General features: G+C 38.5%; 1 protein-coding gene across 1 annotated transcript; it reads left to right on the top strand.

The window, feature by feature from the left end:
* The first annotated feature begins 881 nt into the window (after positions 1-881).
* On the top strand, positions 882-17,632 carry edem2 (ER degradation enhancer, mannosidase alpha-like 2). The gene is made up of 11 exons (XM_058409791.1): positions 882-1,104; positions 3,469-3,579; positions 3,685-3,724; positions 3,826-3,931; positions 6,734-6,859; positions 8,424-8,635; positions 13,265-13,406; positions 13,556-13,680; positions 13,812-13,956; positions 14,478-14,599; positions 16,890-17,632. The coding sequence occupies exons 1-11, from the start codon at positions 1,010-1,012 to the stop codon at positions 17,340-17,342; spliced, it is 1,677 nt and encodes a 558-aa protein (XP_058265774.1). The 5' UTR covers positions 882-1,009; the 3' UTR covers positions 17,343-17,632.
* Positions 17,633-21,634: the final 4,002 nt, after the last annotated feature.

Here is a 21,634-nt window from a genome sequence, read left to right on the forward strand (position 1 = left end):
CACCAAAACTGTCCGTCGGGAGCTCCACAGGGTCAATGTACATGGCCGGGCTGCTATAGCCAAACCTTTGGTCACTCGTGCCAATGCCAAACGTCGGTTTCAATGGTGCCAGCAGCGAAAATCTTGGGCTGTGGACAATGTGAAACATGTATTGTTCTCTGATGAGTCCACCTTCACTGTCTTTCCCACATCCGGGAGAGTTACGGTGTGGAGAAGCCCCAAAGAAGCATACCACCCAGACTGTTGCATGCCCAGAGTGAAGCAGGGGGTGGATCAGTGATGGTTTGGGCTGCAATATCATGGCATTCCCTAGGCCCAATACTTGTGCTAGATGGGCGCGTCACTGCCAAGGACTACTGAACCACTCTGGAGGACCATGTGCACCCAATGGTTCAAACATTGTATCCTGAAGGCGGTGCTGTGTATCAGGATGATAATGCACCAATACACACAGCAAGACTGGTGACAGAGTGGTTTGATGAACATGAAAGTTGAACATCTCCCATGGCCTGCACAGTCACCAGATCTAAATATTATTGAGCCACTTTGGGGTGTTTTGGAGGAGCGAGTCAGGAAACGTTTTCCTCCACCAGCATTACGTAGTGAACTGTCCACTATTCTGCAAGAAGAATAGCTCAAAATCCCTCTGGCCACTGTGCAGGACTTGTATCTGTCATTCCCAAGACGAATTGATGCTGTACTGGCCACAAAAGGAGGCCCTACACCATACTAATGAATTATTGTGGTCTAAAACCAGGCGTTTCAGTTTCATTGTCCTGTACATACGCGACATTAATCTGGCAAAGAACGCGGACAGAGCAACCCGTAATTACGACTTCCGAGAAAATTGACTGCGTCATTGTACTTCAACCATGTGCATGCTTTTGTGAGCATGCGCGACAACTGTACTTCCGGTATCAACTGAGCTATAGAGATATCTTAAGTGTCTTATAATAAATAAGTTTTTGAGTTATCATATAGATTAAGATTGCTAACTTATCACAGCTTCATGCTTACTTTCCTGCTTAACGCCATTTTCTGCGCAGCATACTTGTCTCCGATTAATAGCCATGACTTCACTAAGCAGGAAATGTCTCAGTACAGGTACGCTATCTAACCAATCAAAATACACATTAGTTAGCCTGGTATTCTTATAGCTAAGTAGCTAATAAATAATAACAAGTAATTTATTTACAACGAAGTTTGTTTGCATTATTCTTAACTTTTCCGGGGAAAGTAAACAACGCATTCTCACAAAGTCGCTTGAAATCACCATATGGACTCATTTTTCATATTGAGCTGCAATTTTCAGTTGTATGTAAAATGTTTCATTAAGCCTTTCAAGGACTGTTAGTTTATGGTTTTAAATACATTCATGTAGCGCTTTCAAGAAAAGATTTCATCCCTAAATAAACAAAAAATGCTGGTCCAGGGGGCGAGCTCTTAGTTGAATGTTGCAATGCAGCATCAATGAGCAAAACCTCAGCCAGGCTTTAACACCCTGGTAATGAGTTCAGTTAGATTTATTCATTGTATGCACTGTATGCCATATAATATATGCATTAAAATGCTTGTGTCAAAGCTCAAGTGAATTGCGAATGTAACAAAATGAATGATACCAAAAGATACACTCATGCACACTCTATGTGATCAAAAATGCCAGAAATGCTCTGTCAACTTGTATAACGAGCATATTACAGAAAGTTGCAGCATGGGTAAAAAACATGTCAAAAAAGTCAAAAAAAAAAAAAAAAAAAAAAAAAGATGGCATGCAGAAGTATAAATAATTTGTTTTTATTATTGGAATAAATCCTATATTGTTAATGTTTTAAAATGGTCTTAAGTATCAAATAATTTTCTCATTTTAGGCCAGGACAGTGTGATTAAAAATATCAATTTGCACTTACATTTGAGTTTTGATTTCACTGAATAGCAAGCTTCATCATATGCAGGGATATGATTTTTCCCCCAATAAATACAGATTTCCATATTTTGAGAACTATGCCATATCTGAGAACTATGATGAATTGTGTAAATACACATTTATTTATTTATTTATTTATTTATTTGTTTGTTTGTTTGTTTGTTTGTTTGTTTGTTTATTTATTTATTGCATTAGGTTTAGGGGGAAATCAGAGTGCACATGAACCAGATCTGCTCATTTACCTCTCCAGATCTGCTCAAATCTTAACTAAACAAATGTGTTTTAGTCTGGACTTTGTCTGAGTCCTGGACAGTAATTAGAAGGCTGTTCCATAACTGTGGGGCTTTGAAAGAGAAAGCTCTTCCCCCTGCTGTACCCTTTGCTACTTGAGGTACTAGGACTCTGGCTGCTGTGTTCTGGACTAACTAGAGCTTGTTTATGCTCCTACTGGAACATCCAGACAATATGGCAATACAGTAATCCAACCTAGGAAGTAACAAAAGCATGAACTAGTTTTTCTGCATTATTTATTGACACTCTATTTCTTATCTTGGACATATTTCTGACATGAAAGAATGTTACCCTAGTTATATTATCTACATGAAAGACTGGAGTCAATAGTCACACCAAGGTCTTTTACTGCTGTACAGGATGAAACAGAAATGCTGCATGTGGTCCTAGTACAAGCACTTCTGTCTTGTCAGAAATAAGCAGGAGGAAGTTAGTAAGCATTCACTGTCCTTTACACATTCTTTAATCTTATTAAGCTGGGGCCTCTCATCTGGCTTTGCTGAAACACATAACTATGTGTCATCACCATAACAGTGGAAGCTAATACCATGTTTACGAATAATTGTTAATAAACATGGTATTAGCAAAAGGTAGCATATAGGTAGCATATATGAGGAGAAAACTAGTGGGCCTAAAACAGAACTTTGTACAACACTGAACATAACCATAGTATGCAAAGAGCAGTCAACCATTTACATCTCCATTTCCTTTTCATACCAAAATCGGTAAACTACTATGGTAGATAAAAACTATTGCTTATTTTGTTTTACTGTCCCCGTCAATGTGGAGATGTACATATTAATACATATTGTTAAACAGTATTGTTAAACTCATGCTAGAGGGGACTGTTATCTAGTATAAGTCTTTAATTTCTTTTTAATGTCTTTAATTTCTTAAAAGATCCAAAGTTTTATATTTGTTAATTTATAGTCGGCTGACATAAAACATATGTCATTGACATCGGAAAAAAAATTCTTTCATGCTTTGGAGCAACTTTGGTCATTTATGTCTGCACACTAAATCACATCAAATAAAATTGTTGACCTATTACTCGTTATATTGAATTTTTTAGCATCTAGATAAGACCTAATTTATAGGCATTTACTATTGTTCACATTCATTTATGCAAACTGTGGTAAAGGCTACCCCGGCATTTGTTCTGATCTTCAGTTATGTACTTGTTCAGAGGTTGGTAGATCTGCAATTAATTTTCAGACTTGCAAGTGATTTTCTCTGACTGTTTCACTCATCAGAGACAGAATAAAGTCTATGTTTTACCATGCCTACAACAACTACTTGGAGCATGCATATCCATATGACGAGCTTCGGCCTTTAACATGCGATGGACAGGATACATGGGGCAGGTATAAAAACCAATTTACAAGTTAAATTAAATGACCATGTTACATGTCAACATGCATTTTCATAATTATGACATAAATCTATTATATTTTCTATTCCAATACCAGTTTTTCACTTACTCTTATTGATGCCCTGGATACCTTGCTGGTATGCATTTGTTTACAGATTTGTTCGTTTGTATGTATTTATGTACGGATTTATTTTGTTTGTTAAAGCTTTTGAATTCCATTCTCTCCTTATTCTCTCAGATACTAGGGAACCACACTGAGTTTCAACGGGTGGCTGCTCTTCTACAGGACAGTGTGAATTTTGACATTGATGTAAATGCCTCAGTGTTTGAGACGAACATACGAGGTGAGAAGCACCTTGATTGATTTAGGCTGGGTTTAAGAATTGCAGTAGAACAAAATGAAATCAAAATGCTTACCAAAAACCAGATGCTTTATGCTGTTGAGTCATTATACTTCTTACATGTGTCAAAGGACATGTGCTATACTGACAAACGTAAGTAGACACCTGACTATCACACCAATATGAGGGCCTTCTGTTCTTTTTTTTTTTTTTAAACTTCACTTAACTGGTGCTAGCCCAAACTTGTTCAAACTTGACAGTGCAGCTGCTCACAAAACATATAGAATAACATGAGTGGACTGCACAGATCTCTCACCTCAACCCACTGAGCACCCATGGGTTGGATTGGAATGGCAACTGCAACCCATGCATGCTTCCCCAATGCTAGTGATCAGCTTCACTGATGCTCTTTGGCTGATTGGACAGAAATTCCCTCAGCTATGTTCGAAATAGGCTGTTTTAACAGCAAAGGGGCAACCAGCTTTGGAATGCAAACCTGCCAACATCAGGCTTCTTTTTTCTCTAATAAAATGTCCACAAAGCTAAGTGAGACATGAATCTGAAATGATTGACATGAAGTCGTTTTGAACTCTCCAGTGTGATTGACAATCACTGAATATTCCATACTCTGTTAGTCTTGCCGGTACACTTGAGTTTCAAGCTTGTCAAGGTAAATAGGCAGCTGTGATGAGTTTATTACTTAAATAAAGAAAATCTAGCAATGTTTGTTCCATTCAGCTAAAAACAGACAGGTTTGATATTAATATTGATTACTATATTGATACTTGTCTTAATAGCAGTATGGCTAACTGCAGCCATGTTAGTGTGGCTAAAACATTGTTATTACCACAGTTCGGTTGAATTCTTGAAATAAGGTAACATGTATGTGCTTGTTCTAATACATTATTGTTTAGTCACAGCTACAGTGTCATCTACAGAAAGACCAACAAATGCTCCACATACAATTCAATCAATGCTACTTTGTGGAAGGACACTCATATGCCATGATTTTGGATGTCCTGATGGCATATTTCATATTTCACCTGTGTATATGTTTGCACCTGACAAATTCCTAGTACTGTAAAGTGCTCTTTGCTGACCCTTTGCTGTACCTGGCAATAAAACTTTTTCTGATTCTGATATCATAGCATAAAGATTAGCTTGCAATCTCTAAAAACACAGCTGAAGAATGCAGGTGTTTTTCGAAGATAAAACTATTCCAGATTAAACGACTTAGGGAATGCTATAAGAGCAGAACTGCATTCATACACACACAAATCGACTTTCTACTGCTGCAGCCTGCTGTACTTCCTGTATATTTTGAATGACAGTCTTTTCCAATCATCGGTAAGAATGCCATTTGCAAACTATGCCTACCTTTCCGGTTTGTTTGAATTGACTTTATTTTGTTTGTGTATCTGGGTTTTTTTTCTGAGTTGTTACTTTGTTTTTAGATTTATTTTGTTTTCTGATTTGTTATTTTATTTCGAAGTTCTCAGCCACTGTAGTTTCCATAGTAAAATTGTGTCTGTTTTTTTTTTTCCTTGGCAAGTTTGCACTCATGATAATACAGTCTTCACAGAATTCTCATCGGTGTTGAATAAGCAGAATGACACACATCTGTCAGGCAAATTAAAAGTATTAAAAGGGTAGCTATAAAAAAAAAAGCCACTGTTGAACAGTAAACAGATATTTGAAGCTGTTGGTGCCTGGAGTCCAAAGAACCTCTCGATATAGGATCCTATATTTTGACCACCCCTAACCAATGCTCACAAAGAGAAACATTTCAGTGGGCTCAGAAATACATGAAGACAAATTTTCAGATTTATTCACTGAGGAATGCGGTGCTACACTGGAGGGCCAGATGGATAGAGTTATGGATAGTTGGTGAATGGACAAACGTTCCTGTTCTTGTGACTTCAGCAAGGTGTCCAGAGTGATCTTTTGGGCAGGAATAGTGAGTGGATTTGACACATAACGGTCATGCAGTTTCTAACTGACCATTTTCTGCCATGGTATAAAAAGAAAAATTGTGCCTTTCGGAATAAAATTATTCTCATGCAGGACAATGCACCATCCCATGCTGCAAAAACACTGTTGACTCCTTGATTACCATAGGCATAAGGGGAGAAAACATCATCATCCCCTGGCCTTAACCCTATTGACAACTTATGGAGCATCATTAAAAGGAGGATCTATGAGGGTGGGTGACAATATACTTTAAAACAGCAGCTCTGCGATCCAATAATAGCATCCTCAAAATAAATACAGGCATAAACTGTACATTGGAAGTTCACTGGATGAGATGTTCAATCTGCAATGTGCATAATAATTTGAAACAGTGTATTTTTTGAGTTGTTTGCAAAATATTAGAAAAAGCAATCGTCCATACATTACACTACAGTGGAATTCTTTTCTTCACATATCCCAGCTGAGGAAGTTGCGGGCAGAGCGCAGGGACACCTATGATTCAGAGCCCCTGGAGAAGAGAGGGTTATTGAGTGGGTTATGAAGAGGCTTTGCTCAATTGCCCAACAATGGAGCTTGGTGTTGCTGGAGCTTGAAGCTTAACAACTTGAACCACCACTGCCCCTAAAGCTGTTGTCATCATCAGCAGTGTTGCTTGTACCAACACCCACATTATAATATAATGGTTGAGGATTTAAAAAATCCTTAATCGTATTAACTGATTAGGATAAACAAACAAAAACTTCATGTGCATAATAATTTGTTAAATTTCTTAAATTGTCGACAGTGTGCTTTACTTGCTAATGTTAGTTTTCATCTGTGTTTCGGCTTCTGCAGTGGTTGGTGGTCTCCTCTCAGCTCATCTGTTGTCCAAACAGGCTGGGATTGCTGTAGAAGAGGGCTGGCCTTGCTCTGGTCCTCTTCTCCGCTTAGCTGAGGATGCAGCACGCAAACTTCTCCCAGGTGAGTCCAAACCACATAACAAAAATTTTGTTACATCAAATCACATTCTAGCAGTGAATCATCATAAAGACAATTCATAATTTGATGTTGAGTGGTTCAAAGATTAGGTGTTTACTAGTCTCTCATAGCCAGACCTTCAGACTGATGGCAGAATGTCTGGACTCCATAGCAGCTTTTATAGGCCAAGGACCACCAAAGAGGATGCCTGGCTGGCATGTAAAACAACCAATCACTGTTTGTTTTGTTCAGTGTTATGTTTAGCAAGATGAAAATGTTTAGTCAATGTCCCTATAAAAACAGAACAGCGTGCAACCTTAGATCTTTCATTTCATGTCATGCAAATTAATGAGTCTATACCGTGAACTTCAAATAATTCAGAGAGTCATTGTGCTTAGCATTTAATGTCACAGTTATAAACATGCTTCTCTCTTCCATGAGGGAAGTACACAATGCCTTTGTTTCCAGGGGGAACCTTAAAAAAAAAAAGTGATGCATACGTCTTGCAGAAAGTCTATAGAATCCAACCAGTCAGTTGCCGACTTTGAAACTCCTGAAGTGTTTCCAATTTAATGAGCCATGTGCATCAGAAGTTCATCCAGCAGTTTATGGGCGTGACATATGAGACTGAGAATAGATGTTTACTAATCTGTAAATTATAGCACCCCCTTCAGGTGATTTTAGAAAGAAACTTCCTTGGAGTCCTCTGTGTGTTATTCAAAAGAATCAGATGAAAGTAGAATCACATTTTTTCTGTGACATGAGCTAACACTATAAAAAGATGTGCAGATTTGCTCTGTAGATGCTGCTTGAGGGATCGAGGAGCATAGCCTATATCAAAACTGATAAGTAGGTAGCTGACAGTCTCATCTCAGTGCATGCTAAATAGTCAGGACAACAGAACAGTGTGTAAGAAACCTGTGCAAACAATTTTCTGTACATTTGCTTTTGCCTTTCATAAAGTTTTTTGTAGAAAAACATAGCAAGAAAATAATTAATAAAATAAATAAATAAATAAATTGTCATGTACCAATATAATGTGACAGTGCATGTGCAGTGATGGTTTTACTATGGTGTTGAAATAGGTTTAGATTTAGTTGTCGGAGTCTGGTTGTGATCCCATGCATGCTTTGGCATAGGTTTATGCGATATTGGTTTTTCCTTGCTTGCAGTACCTTCTAGTAAGGTACATAAATATTTAGACAATGAGAAAGTTATTGTCATTGTAGCTGTCTACACAGTTAGTCTGTCTACACAGTTATGTTATAGCTGAAATTAAATAAGGAATATGTGAAATAAATATGTAATATAAGAATTTACATCTAAATTGGGTGAAAGGTGTAAGAATTATAGCACTTTTTTTGTCCAAAAGTAATTGGACATTTTGATGGAGGAGAATGCTATGTATATAAACTGTATTTCTATGAACCCCTACAGTTCCAAGTAATTTGGAACCTTCAGGAAGGAACCTTGCTTTCAGGTTTCAGGTTTTAAATATACTTATAGGTACATAGTTCTTAACAGCAGTTACCCATTGCTAAGCTCATGGTGAAAATGTCCTCTCTAGCATTCCACACACCCACTGGTATGCCCTATGGAACAGTGAACCTGCTGAGGGGTGTCAACCCCACTGAAACTCCCATAACCTGCACAGCTGGTGTTGGCACTTTTATCCTGGAGTTTTCCACCCTGAGCCATCTCACTGGCGATCCTGTGTTTGAAGATGTGGCCCGAAAGGCTCTCAAGGCCCTCTGGAAAACCCGCTCAGACATTGGCCTGGTAAGAACCACTCCCTTAGATCAATTTTTAGCAGTATGTTGGGGCCCTCCACTGATCTAATGATCATCCTCTTATTACATAAATTACATGCATTTTTAATAGCCATGCGTCAGTATCTGAATACTGTCTAAGCTTCACTGGATTATGGTTCACAGCAACACAGAAAAAATGTGTGCTTAAGTATTTAATAAGTTGTGAAGGAGCCTTTCAGTAGTTTTGTGTAATGTTGTTACTAATAAATAGTTTTCAGTCTACTCCACCTCATCCTTTTCTTTAATAAGCATGCTCAGTAATGCCTTATTTAATGGTCTGGTTAGCCACACTAGCACTCTATAGTAAAGATACTGTTTAAATGGCATAATTATTTCTTGTCAAACTTTGTATATGTGAGAAGAAATGACTAGTGACAACATTTTTTTCATTAATTAGACCGTTGTCTTTGGAAAATCCTGAAGGCTTGATGACTCCCTTTAAAGGCTTCATCATGCACTGTTACAATGCTACAGTAAGGGCAGGGGACTGCAGGTTGTTTTATATCCAAACAGTTGGCCACTGGTTATGTCCATCAGGTGCTTGGTGGAACACAGAATTTGACATCCTGCTCTGAAATAAGGTTTTGGATAAATTTACTCTGTGTCCACAACACCCAGACTGCTACATACCAGCTTAAACAACAGACCACATATCTTTTTTAACAACACAGAAAATCATGACTAAATTAGATTCAAATATTAGACACACCCTTACTGTCTATTTACATGCAGATTTTAACAATACCAAATGTAGCAGATTAGATGATATGCTCAGTATCTTGAATCTAATCGCTAAACTCCTAAACAAGGCAAGCATAAGAACAATGATAAGCATGAGATAACAGGGACCTTTCATATGCTGCAAAAGTGATAGCACAGTCACATGGTGATTACTGCATAGCAAGGAAACAAGAATACAGGACTTTCCTTTTGTGAAGGAAACTAGCCTGCTGGTCCAGAATGAGAGGAAGTAGAACTTTATTATTTATTACTTTTTATTATTATATTTTATTTTTTAGTAAAAACACGCTGTTAGTTTACTAACATTATGTTTGTTGAACAATGTTAGAATACAAAAAATTCTGTTATAGAGGATATTTATATACGTCTCCCACATCCGTTTTTTTGTTTGTTTGTTTTTTCCATAGCAGCATTGTGATTCCAGTTTTTCCCAGTGCATATTAGCTAAGGCTGTGAGACTAAATTTCTTTGAACTTCAGTTAATTTGTGTTAAATATCTCAGTACTCTACTTACAGTACTCTTCAAGGTTTCCCTGCAAAACATTGCTCATGTAAGCAACATACACCCTCCCATCCACATGATTTAAAAAATAATTTAAGGTTGGCTTCTTCCATTGTTCCATGGTCCAGTTTTGATGGTCATGTAGTTTTGATGGTCACCCATTGTAGGTGCTATTGAATGTGAAAAGGGGCAAGCATGACTGGTCCCCATTGTCAAGGTATGAAGGACTTGGCCAATATTTGATGAATAAAGCTGATTCTGATTATTTTTAGAAGGGGTTTGGTAATTGCTGGTTTTGTCTGATGATTTTGAAGAAGAAAATTAATGAAATTAAATCAGTCTCTCAAAGGGGAGTGAAACATTAATCAGACTATTGTACTATGTTTCTTATGTTCTGTAAAGCAGCTTTGAGACAATGACCATTGTTAAAAGAGCTAAACAAATAAAGTTGAATTGAACTGACATGCTAAGCACTGATCAAAAACATTAATATTATCCACAAGATAACAAAATAAGATCCACTATCCACTAGCTATCAAATTGTTTGGTATTAAATTAATAGTTTGAATTTTCTGCCTGATATTCTCAATATTGCCATTAAAATAATTCATGAAGTCATTGCTTCCGCATATCTATGTTGTGTGCTTTTCTACAGTGGTTTTATTGTAATTAGTTTTGTTTCAGTATTTAATAAACATTTACGATTATTTATCTTTAAGTAGGTTGGAGGTAGATGATCTAGCAGAACTAAGAGATTTTCTGGCTTTCCTCCAGTGGTAATTGAAATACTGCCGTTTACATTATAATTTCCTAGTGGATTGTTTTAACTTCTTCTAATTTATCAAAAGGAATATCGCTCACACAATATATGCTGTGTCTAAAGAAACAACTAGGTTTGAAATCAAATCCGATAGACTTACGTTTTTGTAGCTACATACACTATATTGCCAAAAGTATTCGCTCACCTGCCTTGACTCGCATATGAACTTAAGTGACATCCCATTCCTAATCCATAGGGTTCAATATGACATCAGTCCACCCTTTGCAGCTATAACAGCTTCAACTCTTCTGGGAAGGCTGTCCACAAGGTTTAGGAGTGTGTTTATGGGAATTTTTGACCATTCTTCCAGAAGCGCATTTGTGAGGTCACACACTGATGTTGGACGAGAAGGCCTGGCTCTCAGTCTCCACTCTAATTCATCCCAAAGGTGTTCTATCGGGTTGAGGTCAGGACTCTGTGCAGGCCAGTCAGGTTCATCCACACCAGACTCTGTCATCCATGTCTTTATGGACCTTGCTTTGTGCACTGGTGCACAGTCATGTTGGAAGAGGAAGGGGCCAGCTCCAAACTGTTCAAACAAAGTTGGGAGCATGGAATTGTCCAAAATGTCTTGGTATGCTGAAGCATTCAGAGTTCCTTTCACTGGAACTAAGGGGCCAAGCCCAGCTCCTGAAAAACAACCCCACACCATAATCCCCCCTCCACCAAACTTTACACTTGGCACAATGCAGTCAGACAAGTACCGTTCTCCTGGCAACCGCCAAACCCAGACTCGTCCATCAGATTGCCAGATGGAGAAGCGCGATTCGTCACTCCAGAGAATGCGTCTCCACTGCTCTAGAGTCCAGTGGCGGCGTGCTTTACACCACTGCATCCGACGCTTTGCATTGCACTTGGTGATGTATGGCTTGGATGCAGCTGCTCGGCCATGGAAACCCATTCCATGAAGCTCTCTGCCCACTGTTGAGCTAATCTGAAGGCCACATGAAGTTTGGAGGTCTTTAGCGATTGACTCTGCAGAAAGTTGGTGACCTCTTCGCACTATGCGCCTCAGCATCCGCTGACCCCGCTCCGTCAGTTTACGTGGCCTACCACTTCGTGGCTGAGTTGCTGTCGTTCCCAAACACTTCCACGTTCTTATAATACAGCTGACAGTTGACTGTGGAATATTTAGGAGCGAGGAAATTTCACGACTGGATTTGTTGCACAGGTGGCATCCTATCACAGTTCCACGCTGGAATTCACTGAGCTCCTGAGAGCGACCCATTCTTTCACAAATGTTTGTAAAAACAGTCTGCATGCCTAGGTGCTTGATTTTATATACCTGTGGCCATGGAAGTGATTGGAACACCTGATTCTGATTATTTGGATGGGTGAGCGAATACTTTTGGCAATATAGTGTATGTTAAGTTAATGTAAAGTCTAGGTTTTTATTCGGCACCTAGCTTATCATTATAAATAACTGGGACACCTCCTTCCCAGCCTGTTAGGCATGGCTGATGTAAATAACTATATCAGAGGGGACAAGCTTCCTTTAATGCTATTATATTACTTATTTGGTTTAATCCATGGTCCTGCTAAACTCCTGATCAGTAATAATTATCAATTATTACAGTGCTTTAGCTGCAAGAGATATAATATTTACCAACCAATCAAAGGTGCTGGATGTGCATTCACTATGATCTAATTTTATGCAAATCAGGTTACAAATCAGCTTCAGATCAAAGGTGCTGGATGTGCTTTCACTATTATCTAATTTTATGCAAATCAGGTTACTAAAATTATTTTTTGAGTGTTTCTACATTTTTGTTTAGCTTGAGGAACAGACACAGTATATTGTGAACAAGTCATTGCAGCTTGCAGACAGTCATTTGCAGCTATGCTACAAGAAATGAGATTAGAATGTCAGTGGAAACAGTAGGTCATTAGTGTACTTCTTACCCAATGTTTTAAGAATGTTTTAAGAATATTAATATGCAGCTCTAGAATTTGGATTCAATTTCATTCATGCTGAATGAAAGTTTCAGTTCAGTTGGACTTTCTGAACATCACTCCACCCCTATTAATAAGGGATAATTGAGGAAGAAACTTTCCTGAGCCATTTGTTGGCAGCTTTATGAAAATGGGACAAAAAATTATTTATTTTTTGACTAGATCTAAATAGAAGGTTTTGCATTATTAGCAAATTAGCAAAACATCTAAGTGATTGGTGCTAACTGGTCCAAATTGTAAATTGATTAGCCAACTGAGAAAAAATAATTTATCTTTAAGCCTCACAATTCTTGAGATATGGCCTCAAAAGTAAAACTGTGCTGTGCTGCTCTATAGCAACACCATTAGCCCAGAGTAAAACAATTTGGCATTGGTCCTGTTTGGATATCTCAAGAAAACAGAAAAAAGGGTGACTGACTGACAGAAAGACAGACGGTTACCGATAGAAAGCAATATTTTCTGGTACAGTTAATAGCTGTTTGATGTCTTTACTTCTTCTTCATTGCAACATTAAAGGTACATACTGCTAAAATGAGTTAAGGGTTAATAATTTTAAAATTAATCACAGTATTTCTTTTCAGGTTGGGAACCACATTGATGTCATTACATCAAAATGGGTCGCTCAAGATGCAGGAATTGGGGCAGGAATTGATTCATACTTTGAGTACTTGTTAAAGGGTGCAATCATGCTGCAAGATGAAGAACTTCTGAACATGTTTTCTGGTATTTAGACATGATACTCTATATTACCATTATTGCTATTTTTGTGTGTTGTGCCATATTTCAATAATTTCAAGAATTTCAATTCTTCAAAATATCAAGGCATATTAATAACTCTTTGTCATTTAAATTGTACTGTTTTTGTTTTGTAGAGTTTGATAAGTCCATAAAGAACTACACAAAGTTTGATGACTGGTATTTATGGGTACAAATGCATAAGGGTACAGTTTCCATGCCTATATTTCAATCTCTGGAGGCTTTCTGGCCTGGTCTGCAGGTGAGAGCAAAGATAGTGTCCTCTAGATCATGTAAACTAGATCTTTCTGCTTTATATTTGAATCATTCAACAGTCTCTTGGTGTACTAGTTAACTCAGTGTGTGTATTTGGTTTGTATGAAACAATTTTAGAGTCTCGTAGGGGATGTTGAGAGTGCGACAAGGACCTTCCATAACTACTGTACAGTGTGGCGTCAGTTTGGTGGCCTTCCAGAGTTCTACAGCATTCCTCAGGGCTATACTGTTGACAAGCGAGAAGGATATCCTCTGCGACCAGGTACATGCATATTACAGGAAACCAGGACAGCAACAAAATAGTGAAAAATGTGTGATTGTATGTCATGATTTTTTATTAAGTTATAAAGTTCATTGCGTGCTCATTGCATGAATTAGGTTTTTAGTGTAAGATTGGGTGTTAATAGGCCACATGTTGCTAGGAGATGAAGGATTACTGCACTCTGAAGAGCCTTTCTTTGTACCTGTATTTATCATTGCATAAATTTTGGCATTCTTTTATGTCACTGATAGACTGCAAGTAAGTTTGAGTTGTTAAGTGATGTTGCATTGTGAGTTCTAAAAGACATTCTTCAACTACCAAGCTGTGGCTGTAAATTTTTTGATTAATAATTTCGATTTTTTGAATAAAATTGCAATTTTTTTTTCCATTGTAAGGCTGTGCATATAACTAAAGTAAAACATCAGTAAAATATAATTAAATATTTGTTTAATTTAAAATATTTAATGTTAAATTTTAAATGTTATATAAATATAAAACATAATTGCTTTTTCTCCCCCCAGAGTTGATAGAGAGTGCAATGTACCTGTATAAGGCCACGGGTAACCCAACATTTCTTCAGCTAGGACGTGATGTGGTAGAGTCCATAGAGAAGATAAGCTATGTTAAATGCGGATTTGCAAGTGTGAGTACTTGAATGCTAACCCAGTTTTCTCCACACAGTTTAAACTTAGGAAAACATAAGACATTAAGACATTTACAATTACTACAATCACTAGGTTTCTGTCTCCAGACACCTGCTTCTAACACATCAACTTTGAGGAAAAAATGCTCACTCACTGCACAATATATCCCACTCACTAACGATCAGCCATAACATTATGACTACCACCTAATATTGTGTTGGTCCCCCTTTTGCTGCCAAAACAGCCCTGATCTGTCGATCCTCTGAAGGTATGCTGCGGTATCTGGCACCAAGATGTTAGCAGCAGATCCTAGTTGCAAGGTGGGGCCTCCATAGATCAGACTTGTTTGTTCAGCACATCCCACAGATGCTCGAGAGGATTGATATCTGGGGAATTTGGAGGCAACGTCAACACCTCAAAGTCTTTGTTGTGCTCATCAAACCATTCCTGAACCATTTTTGCTTTGTTTCACGGTGCATTATCCTGCTATCCAGTGCTTAGGAAGGTGGTACATGTTAAAGTAACTTCCACATGGATGGCAGGACCCAAGGTTTCCCAGCAGAATATTGCCCAAAGCATGACACTGCCTCTGCCAGCTTTCCTTCTTCCCATAGTGCATCCTGGTGCCATGTGTTCCCCAGGTAAGCGACGCACACGCAGCCATCCATCCACGTGTTGTAAAAGAAAACGTGATTCATCAGACCAGGCCATCTTCTTCCATTGTATCTGTGGTCCAGTTCTGATGCTCATGTGCCCATTGTTGCGCCCTGACTGGTCTGCAGCCCCATACACAACAAACTGCATTGTGTATTCTGACACCTTTCTATCAGAACCAGCATTAACGTGAGCAATTTGAGCAGCAGTAGCTTGTCTGTTGGATCAGATCACACTGACCAGCCATCACTCCCCATGTGCATCAGTGAGCCTTGGCCACCCGTGACCCTATCACTGGTTCACCACTGTTTCTTCCTTGGACCTTTTTTTGAGAGATACTGAACACTTTAGACCGGGAACACCCCACTGCAGTTTTGGAGATGCTCTGATTCAGTCACATCACAATTTGGCTCTTGTCAAACTTGTTCAAAGCCTTATGCTAGTCCATTTTTCCTGCTTCTAACTCGTCAGCTTTGACAAAATTTTTACTTGCTGCCTAATATATCCCACCCACTAACAGGTGCTGTGATGAGATAATCAGTGTTATTCACTTCACCTCTCAGTGGTTATAATGTTATGCCTGATCGGTGTATATAGCCAGTGAAATAAACTAAAAAAGAGAAACCATTCGAATAAATGTGAGGGAAAAAATAAATGAATGAAAGAAAGAAGAGGCCAAGTCAACATCTTGAACTCTTTTGTCATGTTCCTCAAACCATTTCTGAACAGTTTTTGTGTTGTGGCAGGGTGCATGGGCACTCTGACTAGTTATGCTGCTCCATACTCAGCAAACTGTAATGTGTTGTGTTCTGACATGTTTCTATCCTAGACAGCATAAAACTTTTCAGCAATTTGTGCTACAGTAGCTCTTCTTTGGGATCAGACTAGACTGGCTAGCTTTCATTCCCCATGCCCATCACTGAGTTTAAATGCTCACGACCTAGCTCTGGCCCAGCCATTTAGCCTTAAAAATGGACCTTGTCAGAGTTGTACAGATGCTTGTCCATTATTCCTGCTTTCAACACATTATAATGAGAGAATCAATGCTATTCACTTTACAGTTTCATTGTTTTAATGTTATGTCTGATAAGTATTTGCACAGCTTTTAACTACTTGAATAAATTAACATAAGTCTACAACTAATCAAAGTGAAAATTGATTCTTTTGGTTTGCATGTTACATGCAAAAAAAAATTCAGCTTACCTGTTGCTTGTCATGCTGCTGTCGAAATTGTGGCTCCATATAATTTACATAGGAAATAAATGGCTGTGGTTTGTCACTCTCTAGTGTGAAAGCAGTGTAAGAGAATTTAGAAAAAGCAGAGAGCCAAAAACGATAAAAAGAGAATGGAAAACATTTCCTGATAAGCACCTAATGCAAAACATGAAATTCTAAACTTTTGTTGGTGTTAGAAGGGACCAAAGTCAAATATTTACACCTAGTATAAAGTGTAAAATCTCATGGTGAATAATTAGTGCTGATTATTCAGCGATCCAGGTGACATTTAATGGCAGTCAATATTTTTGTACATTCATAAGAATGTTTTTTATTAATTCTGGAGTTAAATGTATTAACCCTCTAAAGCTGATGCCTTTATAACTTTTCTTGTTTGTTTTTATTTTTATATTTCCAAAGGTGAAGGATGTAAGAGACCACAAACTGGACAACCGGATGGAGTCATTCTTCTTGGCTGAAACTATCAAGTACCTTTATTTGCTGTTTGATCCTGACAACTTTATTCACAACACAGGCACAACATATGAGCTGGGCGGGGCACATGGGGACTGCATTCTGGGGGCTGGGGGTTACATATTTAATACAGAGGCACATCCAATTGATCCAGCTGCTCTGCATTGCTGCAGCAAGGACCAAGATGAGCATTTGGAGCTACAGGACATCCTTCTGAACCTGGCAGAGCGCTATAACCCTTCTGTGGTTCAATCAGAGGAGTCTTTGGAAGACAGAAATTCAGAAAGTGTCATATTAAGCCCTGTAGAGAGAAGAAATAAATTTCGTCTCTCCTGCCCAATGCAAAGTTTCAGTGCTCGATTTGCAGTCATGGGTCAAGTCTTTTTTGACAGCACCTGAGCAGAAATTGTTCTAAGATTGAGATGCAAAATATTAAATATTTTCACATATTTTCAGTGAAAATATAAAAATCTTTTCACCTTATATGTAAAACTGAAATGTGTGTGGCAGCTTGTGAAAACCAGTCTGATGTCACCGACACTGAATAAAATTGATAAATGAGAATCAAAAAGTAAATGTATGATAAAGCAATTCAATTCTTGCTTTATCATTTATTTTCTTGTTTTATGCGGTTATATTAATAAAAACCAAATAATGCCAGCAAGCCATGGCGACATGCATTAATCAGATGATGGTAAAGAGCTTCAGTTCATTTTTATATCAAACATCAGAATGAGGGAAAAAATGTACTTCTGTGACTTTAATTAAGATGTAGTTGTTTCTGCCAAATGGGCTAATTGATGTATTTCATAAACTGGGAATGTAACACGCAACAGTATCTAGAGAGTTCAGAGGATAATGACCAAACTGGTCTGAGCTGACAGAAAGTCATAAACTTTAGACAAAAACTTTAATAAGCACTCTTCACAACTATGGTGAGCAGAAATACGCAACATACAAAACCACTAGTGGATACACAACAACAGCAGACCACATCAGGTTCCACTCCTGTCAGCTAAGAACTGATTTCATCTCAGAAATATAAAATAATAAATATAATGTCACTACACAATGTAGAAAAATTGTAAGAAAAATTGTAGAAAAAAGTAACAAAAGTTCAGGCATTTGTTACCTCTAGATTGGATCTCTAGATTACCAGATTACTATCTTACATACACTGCATTTGCCCCTGTGCAACTTTCATTTTATTATAAAATACTACTACTGACCTATAAAGCTATGAATGGTGTTGTGCCGTGGTACCTGAGTAAACGTTTGGTCTTTTATGATTCACCATGCCTAAATTTGGCATCAGGCCTGATGCATCCTGTTTGCATCTAATAAAGATACCTACTTCTGGTTGGTGTTGCTGAGGATGCAGCAAGCCTTAAGATACATGAAACTACTCTGGATGGTACAACTTAGAAACCATGAAAATAGTTTTGGACTGCAATTGGTATGAACAGATTTACACTGAAGTCTCTATCAATGAACAGCTGATTGAAAAGAATTTGTGCTGAAACTAGAAATCCTGATTACACAATTACACTTTTTCACAACACAGTACACAGTAATAGAAGGGAAATTATTTCTAAACACACTATATGGTGTCACCCAGATGAGGATGGGTTATCTTTTGAGTCTGGACTTGCTCATTAGGGAACAGTTTATATCCACAATGTATTTATTTCTGTAAAGCTCCTTTGAAACAATGTCTATTGTTAAAATCAGTATACAGATAAAACTGAATTTCATTTAACACAGTTAGACTGATTGAGTGGTATTCCTAATTTAAGTTCTTTTTTTTGTAAAAAAAAAAATAAAATTGGCATGACACATCTTGACTTATTTTCAATATTTTCATACTTTTTTTTTTCTTTCAAAAACAAAGCCTATTTCAGGCAACCCCATGGATTTTCAGTAGAATTCAGGTCTGGGCTCTAGCTAGGTGATTCAAAAAATTTGGTCTTCTTTTGGTTAAACTTTTGGTTAGACTCCCACAGATTTTGTGTTAATTATTATTTTATAGCTCAATTTAGACTACATTTTTGTCATATTTACCTCAGTGTGTTTTGTGCATGCTTTTTTCACACCTTGATGTCTTATCATGGCCTGTAAAAACCCATGCCACAACAACCCAACAACTGAGGCCTGCTTCACAGGTAGTGACCCTGGACCTAGGGGCTCCACCCCACGGCTCCACCTCTCCACAGGGCCACAATAAGACCTCACTGGGCTCAAATGTGCATATTTCTAATGCTACTGAAGTTGTTTTACACTAATAAAATGAAGATAAGATAAAGGGTCTTTATTAGGCTGCTGTCACTTAAAAAACTTCAGATCTCATACTGTACTTTAATAGTAATACACATTTTATAGACATTTTATCTTTAACTGTTACTGTTCATTTAAGGCACAAATGACTGCGTTTACAAGGATACTTGGAAAGACGGGTATTTTTACACATAACTATGTGCATCTGAAAGATCAGGTACAAGGCGCGAACAAGGGTGCTTTAACTCCAAACTGAATTCTCCCCTGCTGCTTACTGAGCTGAAAATGTTTAAAACCAGTTGTATTAAAACCACAGTGCTTAAAATATGTTTAAATGATAAGCTTGCACCATGTTTCCTCTGCTGTCTTTTAATTTTTTGTATCTTTTTTGAGCCCCACTCTCATTTTTTTAACCAAATGACATTTTTACTTCATCATGCGTTATCATTTCCAAATTTGACTAGAATGAAGACTGAAGAGTGATTGGTGCATGCAGCCATCCTAATAAGGTGCAGCGATCACCTGATTGTCCCACGTCCAAGTGTTTCAAAAGTTAAATATAGAATAAACGCATTTGATTGGTGAAACACAACTGGCAAATGACAAAGCCCTTTCGGATGCCAAGCTGGCTGTACTGAAAGGTACAGTGGGGCAAATGAGATCAGGCATAACATGGCCATCTGCTTAATATTGTGTTGGTCCCCATTTTGCTGCCAAAACAGCCCTGATCCATTGAGGCATGGACTCCACTAGATCTCTGAAGGTGTGCTGTGTTATCTGGCACCAAGATGTTAGCAGCAGATCCTTTAAATCCTGTTGCGAGGTAGGGCCTCCATGGATCGGACTTGTTTGTCGTGCACAGGCCACAGATGCTCGATTGGATTGAGATCTGGGGAATTTGGAGGCCAAGTCAACACATCATACTCGTTGTTGTGCTCATCAAACCATTCCTGAACCATTTTTGCTTTGTGACACGGCGCATTATCCTGCTGAACGAGGCCATAGCCATCAGGGAATACTGTTTCCATGAAAGGGTGTACATGGTCTGCAACAATGCTTAGGCAGGTGGTATGTGTCAAAGTAACATCCACATGGATGTTTCCCAGCAGAACTTTTTTTGTTCTAACTTTTTTTGCAATTTGAGTAACAGTAGCTCGTCACACGGGCCAGCCTTCACTCCCCACGTGCATCAGTGAGCCCTGGCCATCCATGACCCTGTCGCCAGGTCACCACTGTTCCTTCCTTGGACCACTTTTGATAGATACTGACCACTGCAGACCGGGAACACCCCACAAGAGCTGCAGTTTTGGAGATGCTCTGAAACAGTCATCTAGCCATCACAATTTAGCCCTTGTCAAACTCGCTCAAATCCTTACGCTTGCCTAGTTTTCCTGTTTCTAACACATTAACAAATTGGACATTTACATTTCTGGCATTTGGCAGATGCTCTTATCCAGAGCAACATACAAGTGCTTTAAGTCTCTATCATTGAAAACATTAACACTGGTTCAACAGGTTGCATACTTAGGATACCATTAGCCTAAAATTGGATGTTTTGTTTTTGTTTGTTTTTTAATTAAACATATAACAATACATAAACAGGGAAAGATAAGAGCTAGTTTAAGTGCTTCAGGAAAAGGTAGGTCTTAAGACATTGTTTGAAGATAGTCAGAGACTCTGCTGTACGGACATCTAGGGGAAGTTCATTCCACCACCTCGGTGCCAGACCAGAGAAGAGTCTAGATGAATACCAACCTTTTGCCCTGAGAGATGGTGGGACCAGTCAAGCAGTGCTAGTGGATCAGAGGGAGCGAGGTGCAGTGCGAGGAGTAATAAGATCTTTGAGGTAAGATGGTGCTGGTCCATTCTTGGCTTTGTAGGCAAGCATCAGTGCATTGAATCTGATGCGTGCAGCTACTGGAAGCCAGTGGAGGGAACGCAGCAGTGGGGTGGTGTGGGAGAACTTAGGCAGGTTGAACAAGCCGTGCAGCTGCATTTTGGATCATTTGCAGTGGACGAATTGCATTCAGAGGAAGACCTGCTAGTAAAAAGTTGCAGTAGTCCAGTCTCGAAATAACCAGACTGAACAAGCACTTGAGAAGCCTGTGTGGATAGGAATGGTCGAATCCTTCTAATGTCGTACAGAAGAAACCGACATGAGTGTGTCACATTGGCAACATGGGAGGAAAAGGACAGTTAATTGTCCATGGGTACCCCAAGGTTGCGAGCAGTGGCTGAATCATTGAAGATCATTGAGTTGTTAGAGATAATGCAAGATCCTGGGCTGGGGATGAATCACCTGGGATGACCAGCAGTTCAATTTTGCTGGGATTAAGTTTCAGCTGATGAGCCGTCATCCAAGATGAAATGTCCGCCAGACACGCTGAGATCTGGGCAGAAGCTGTGGTATCTGAGGG

This window comes from Hemibagrus wyckioides, linkage group LG15 (genome assembly GCF_019097595.1).
Source record: "Hemibagrus wyckioides isolate EC202008001 linkage group LG15, SWU_Hwy_1.0, whole genome shotgun sequence".
NCBI lineage: Eukaryota > Metazoa > Chordata > Actinopteri > Siluriformes > Bagridae > Hemibagrus > Hemibagrus wyckioides.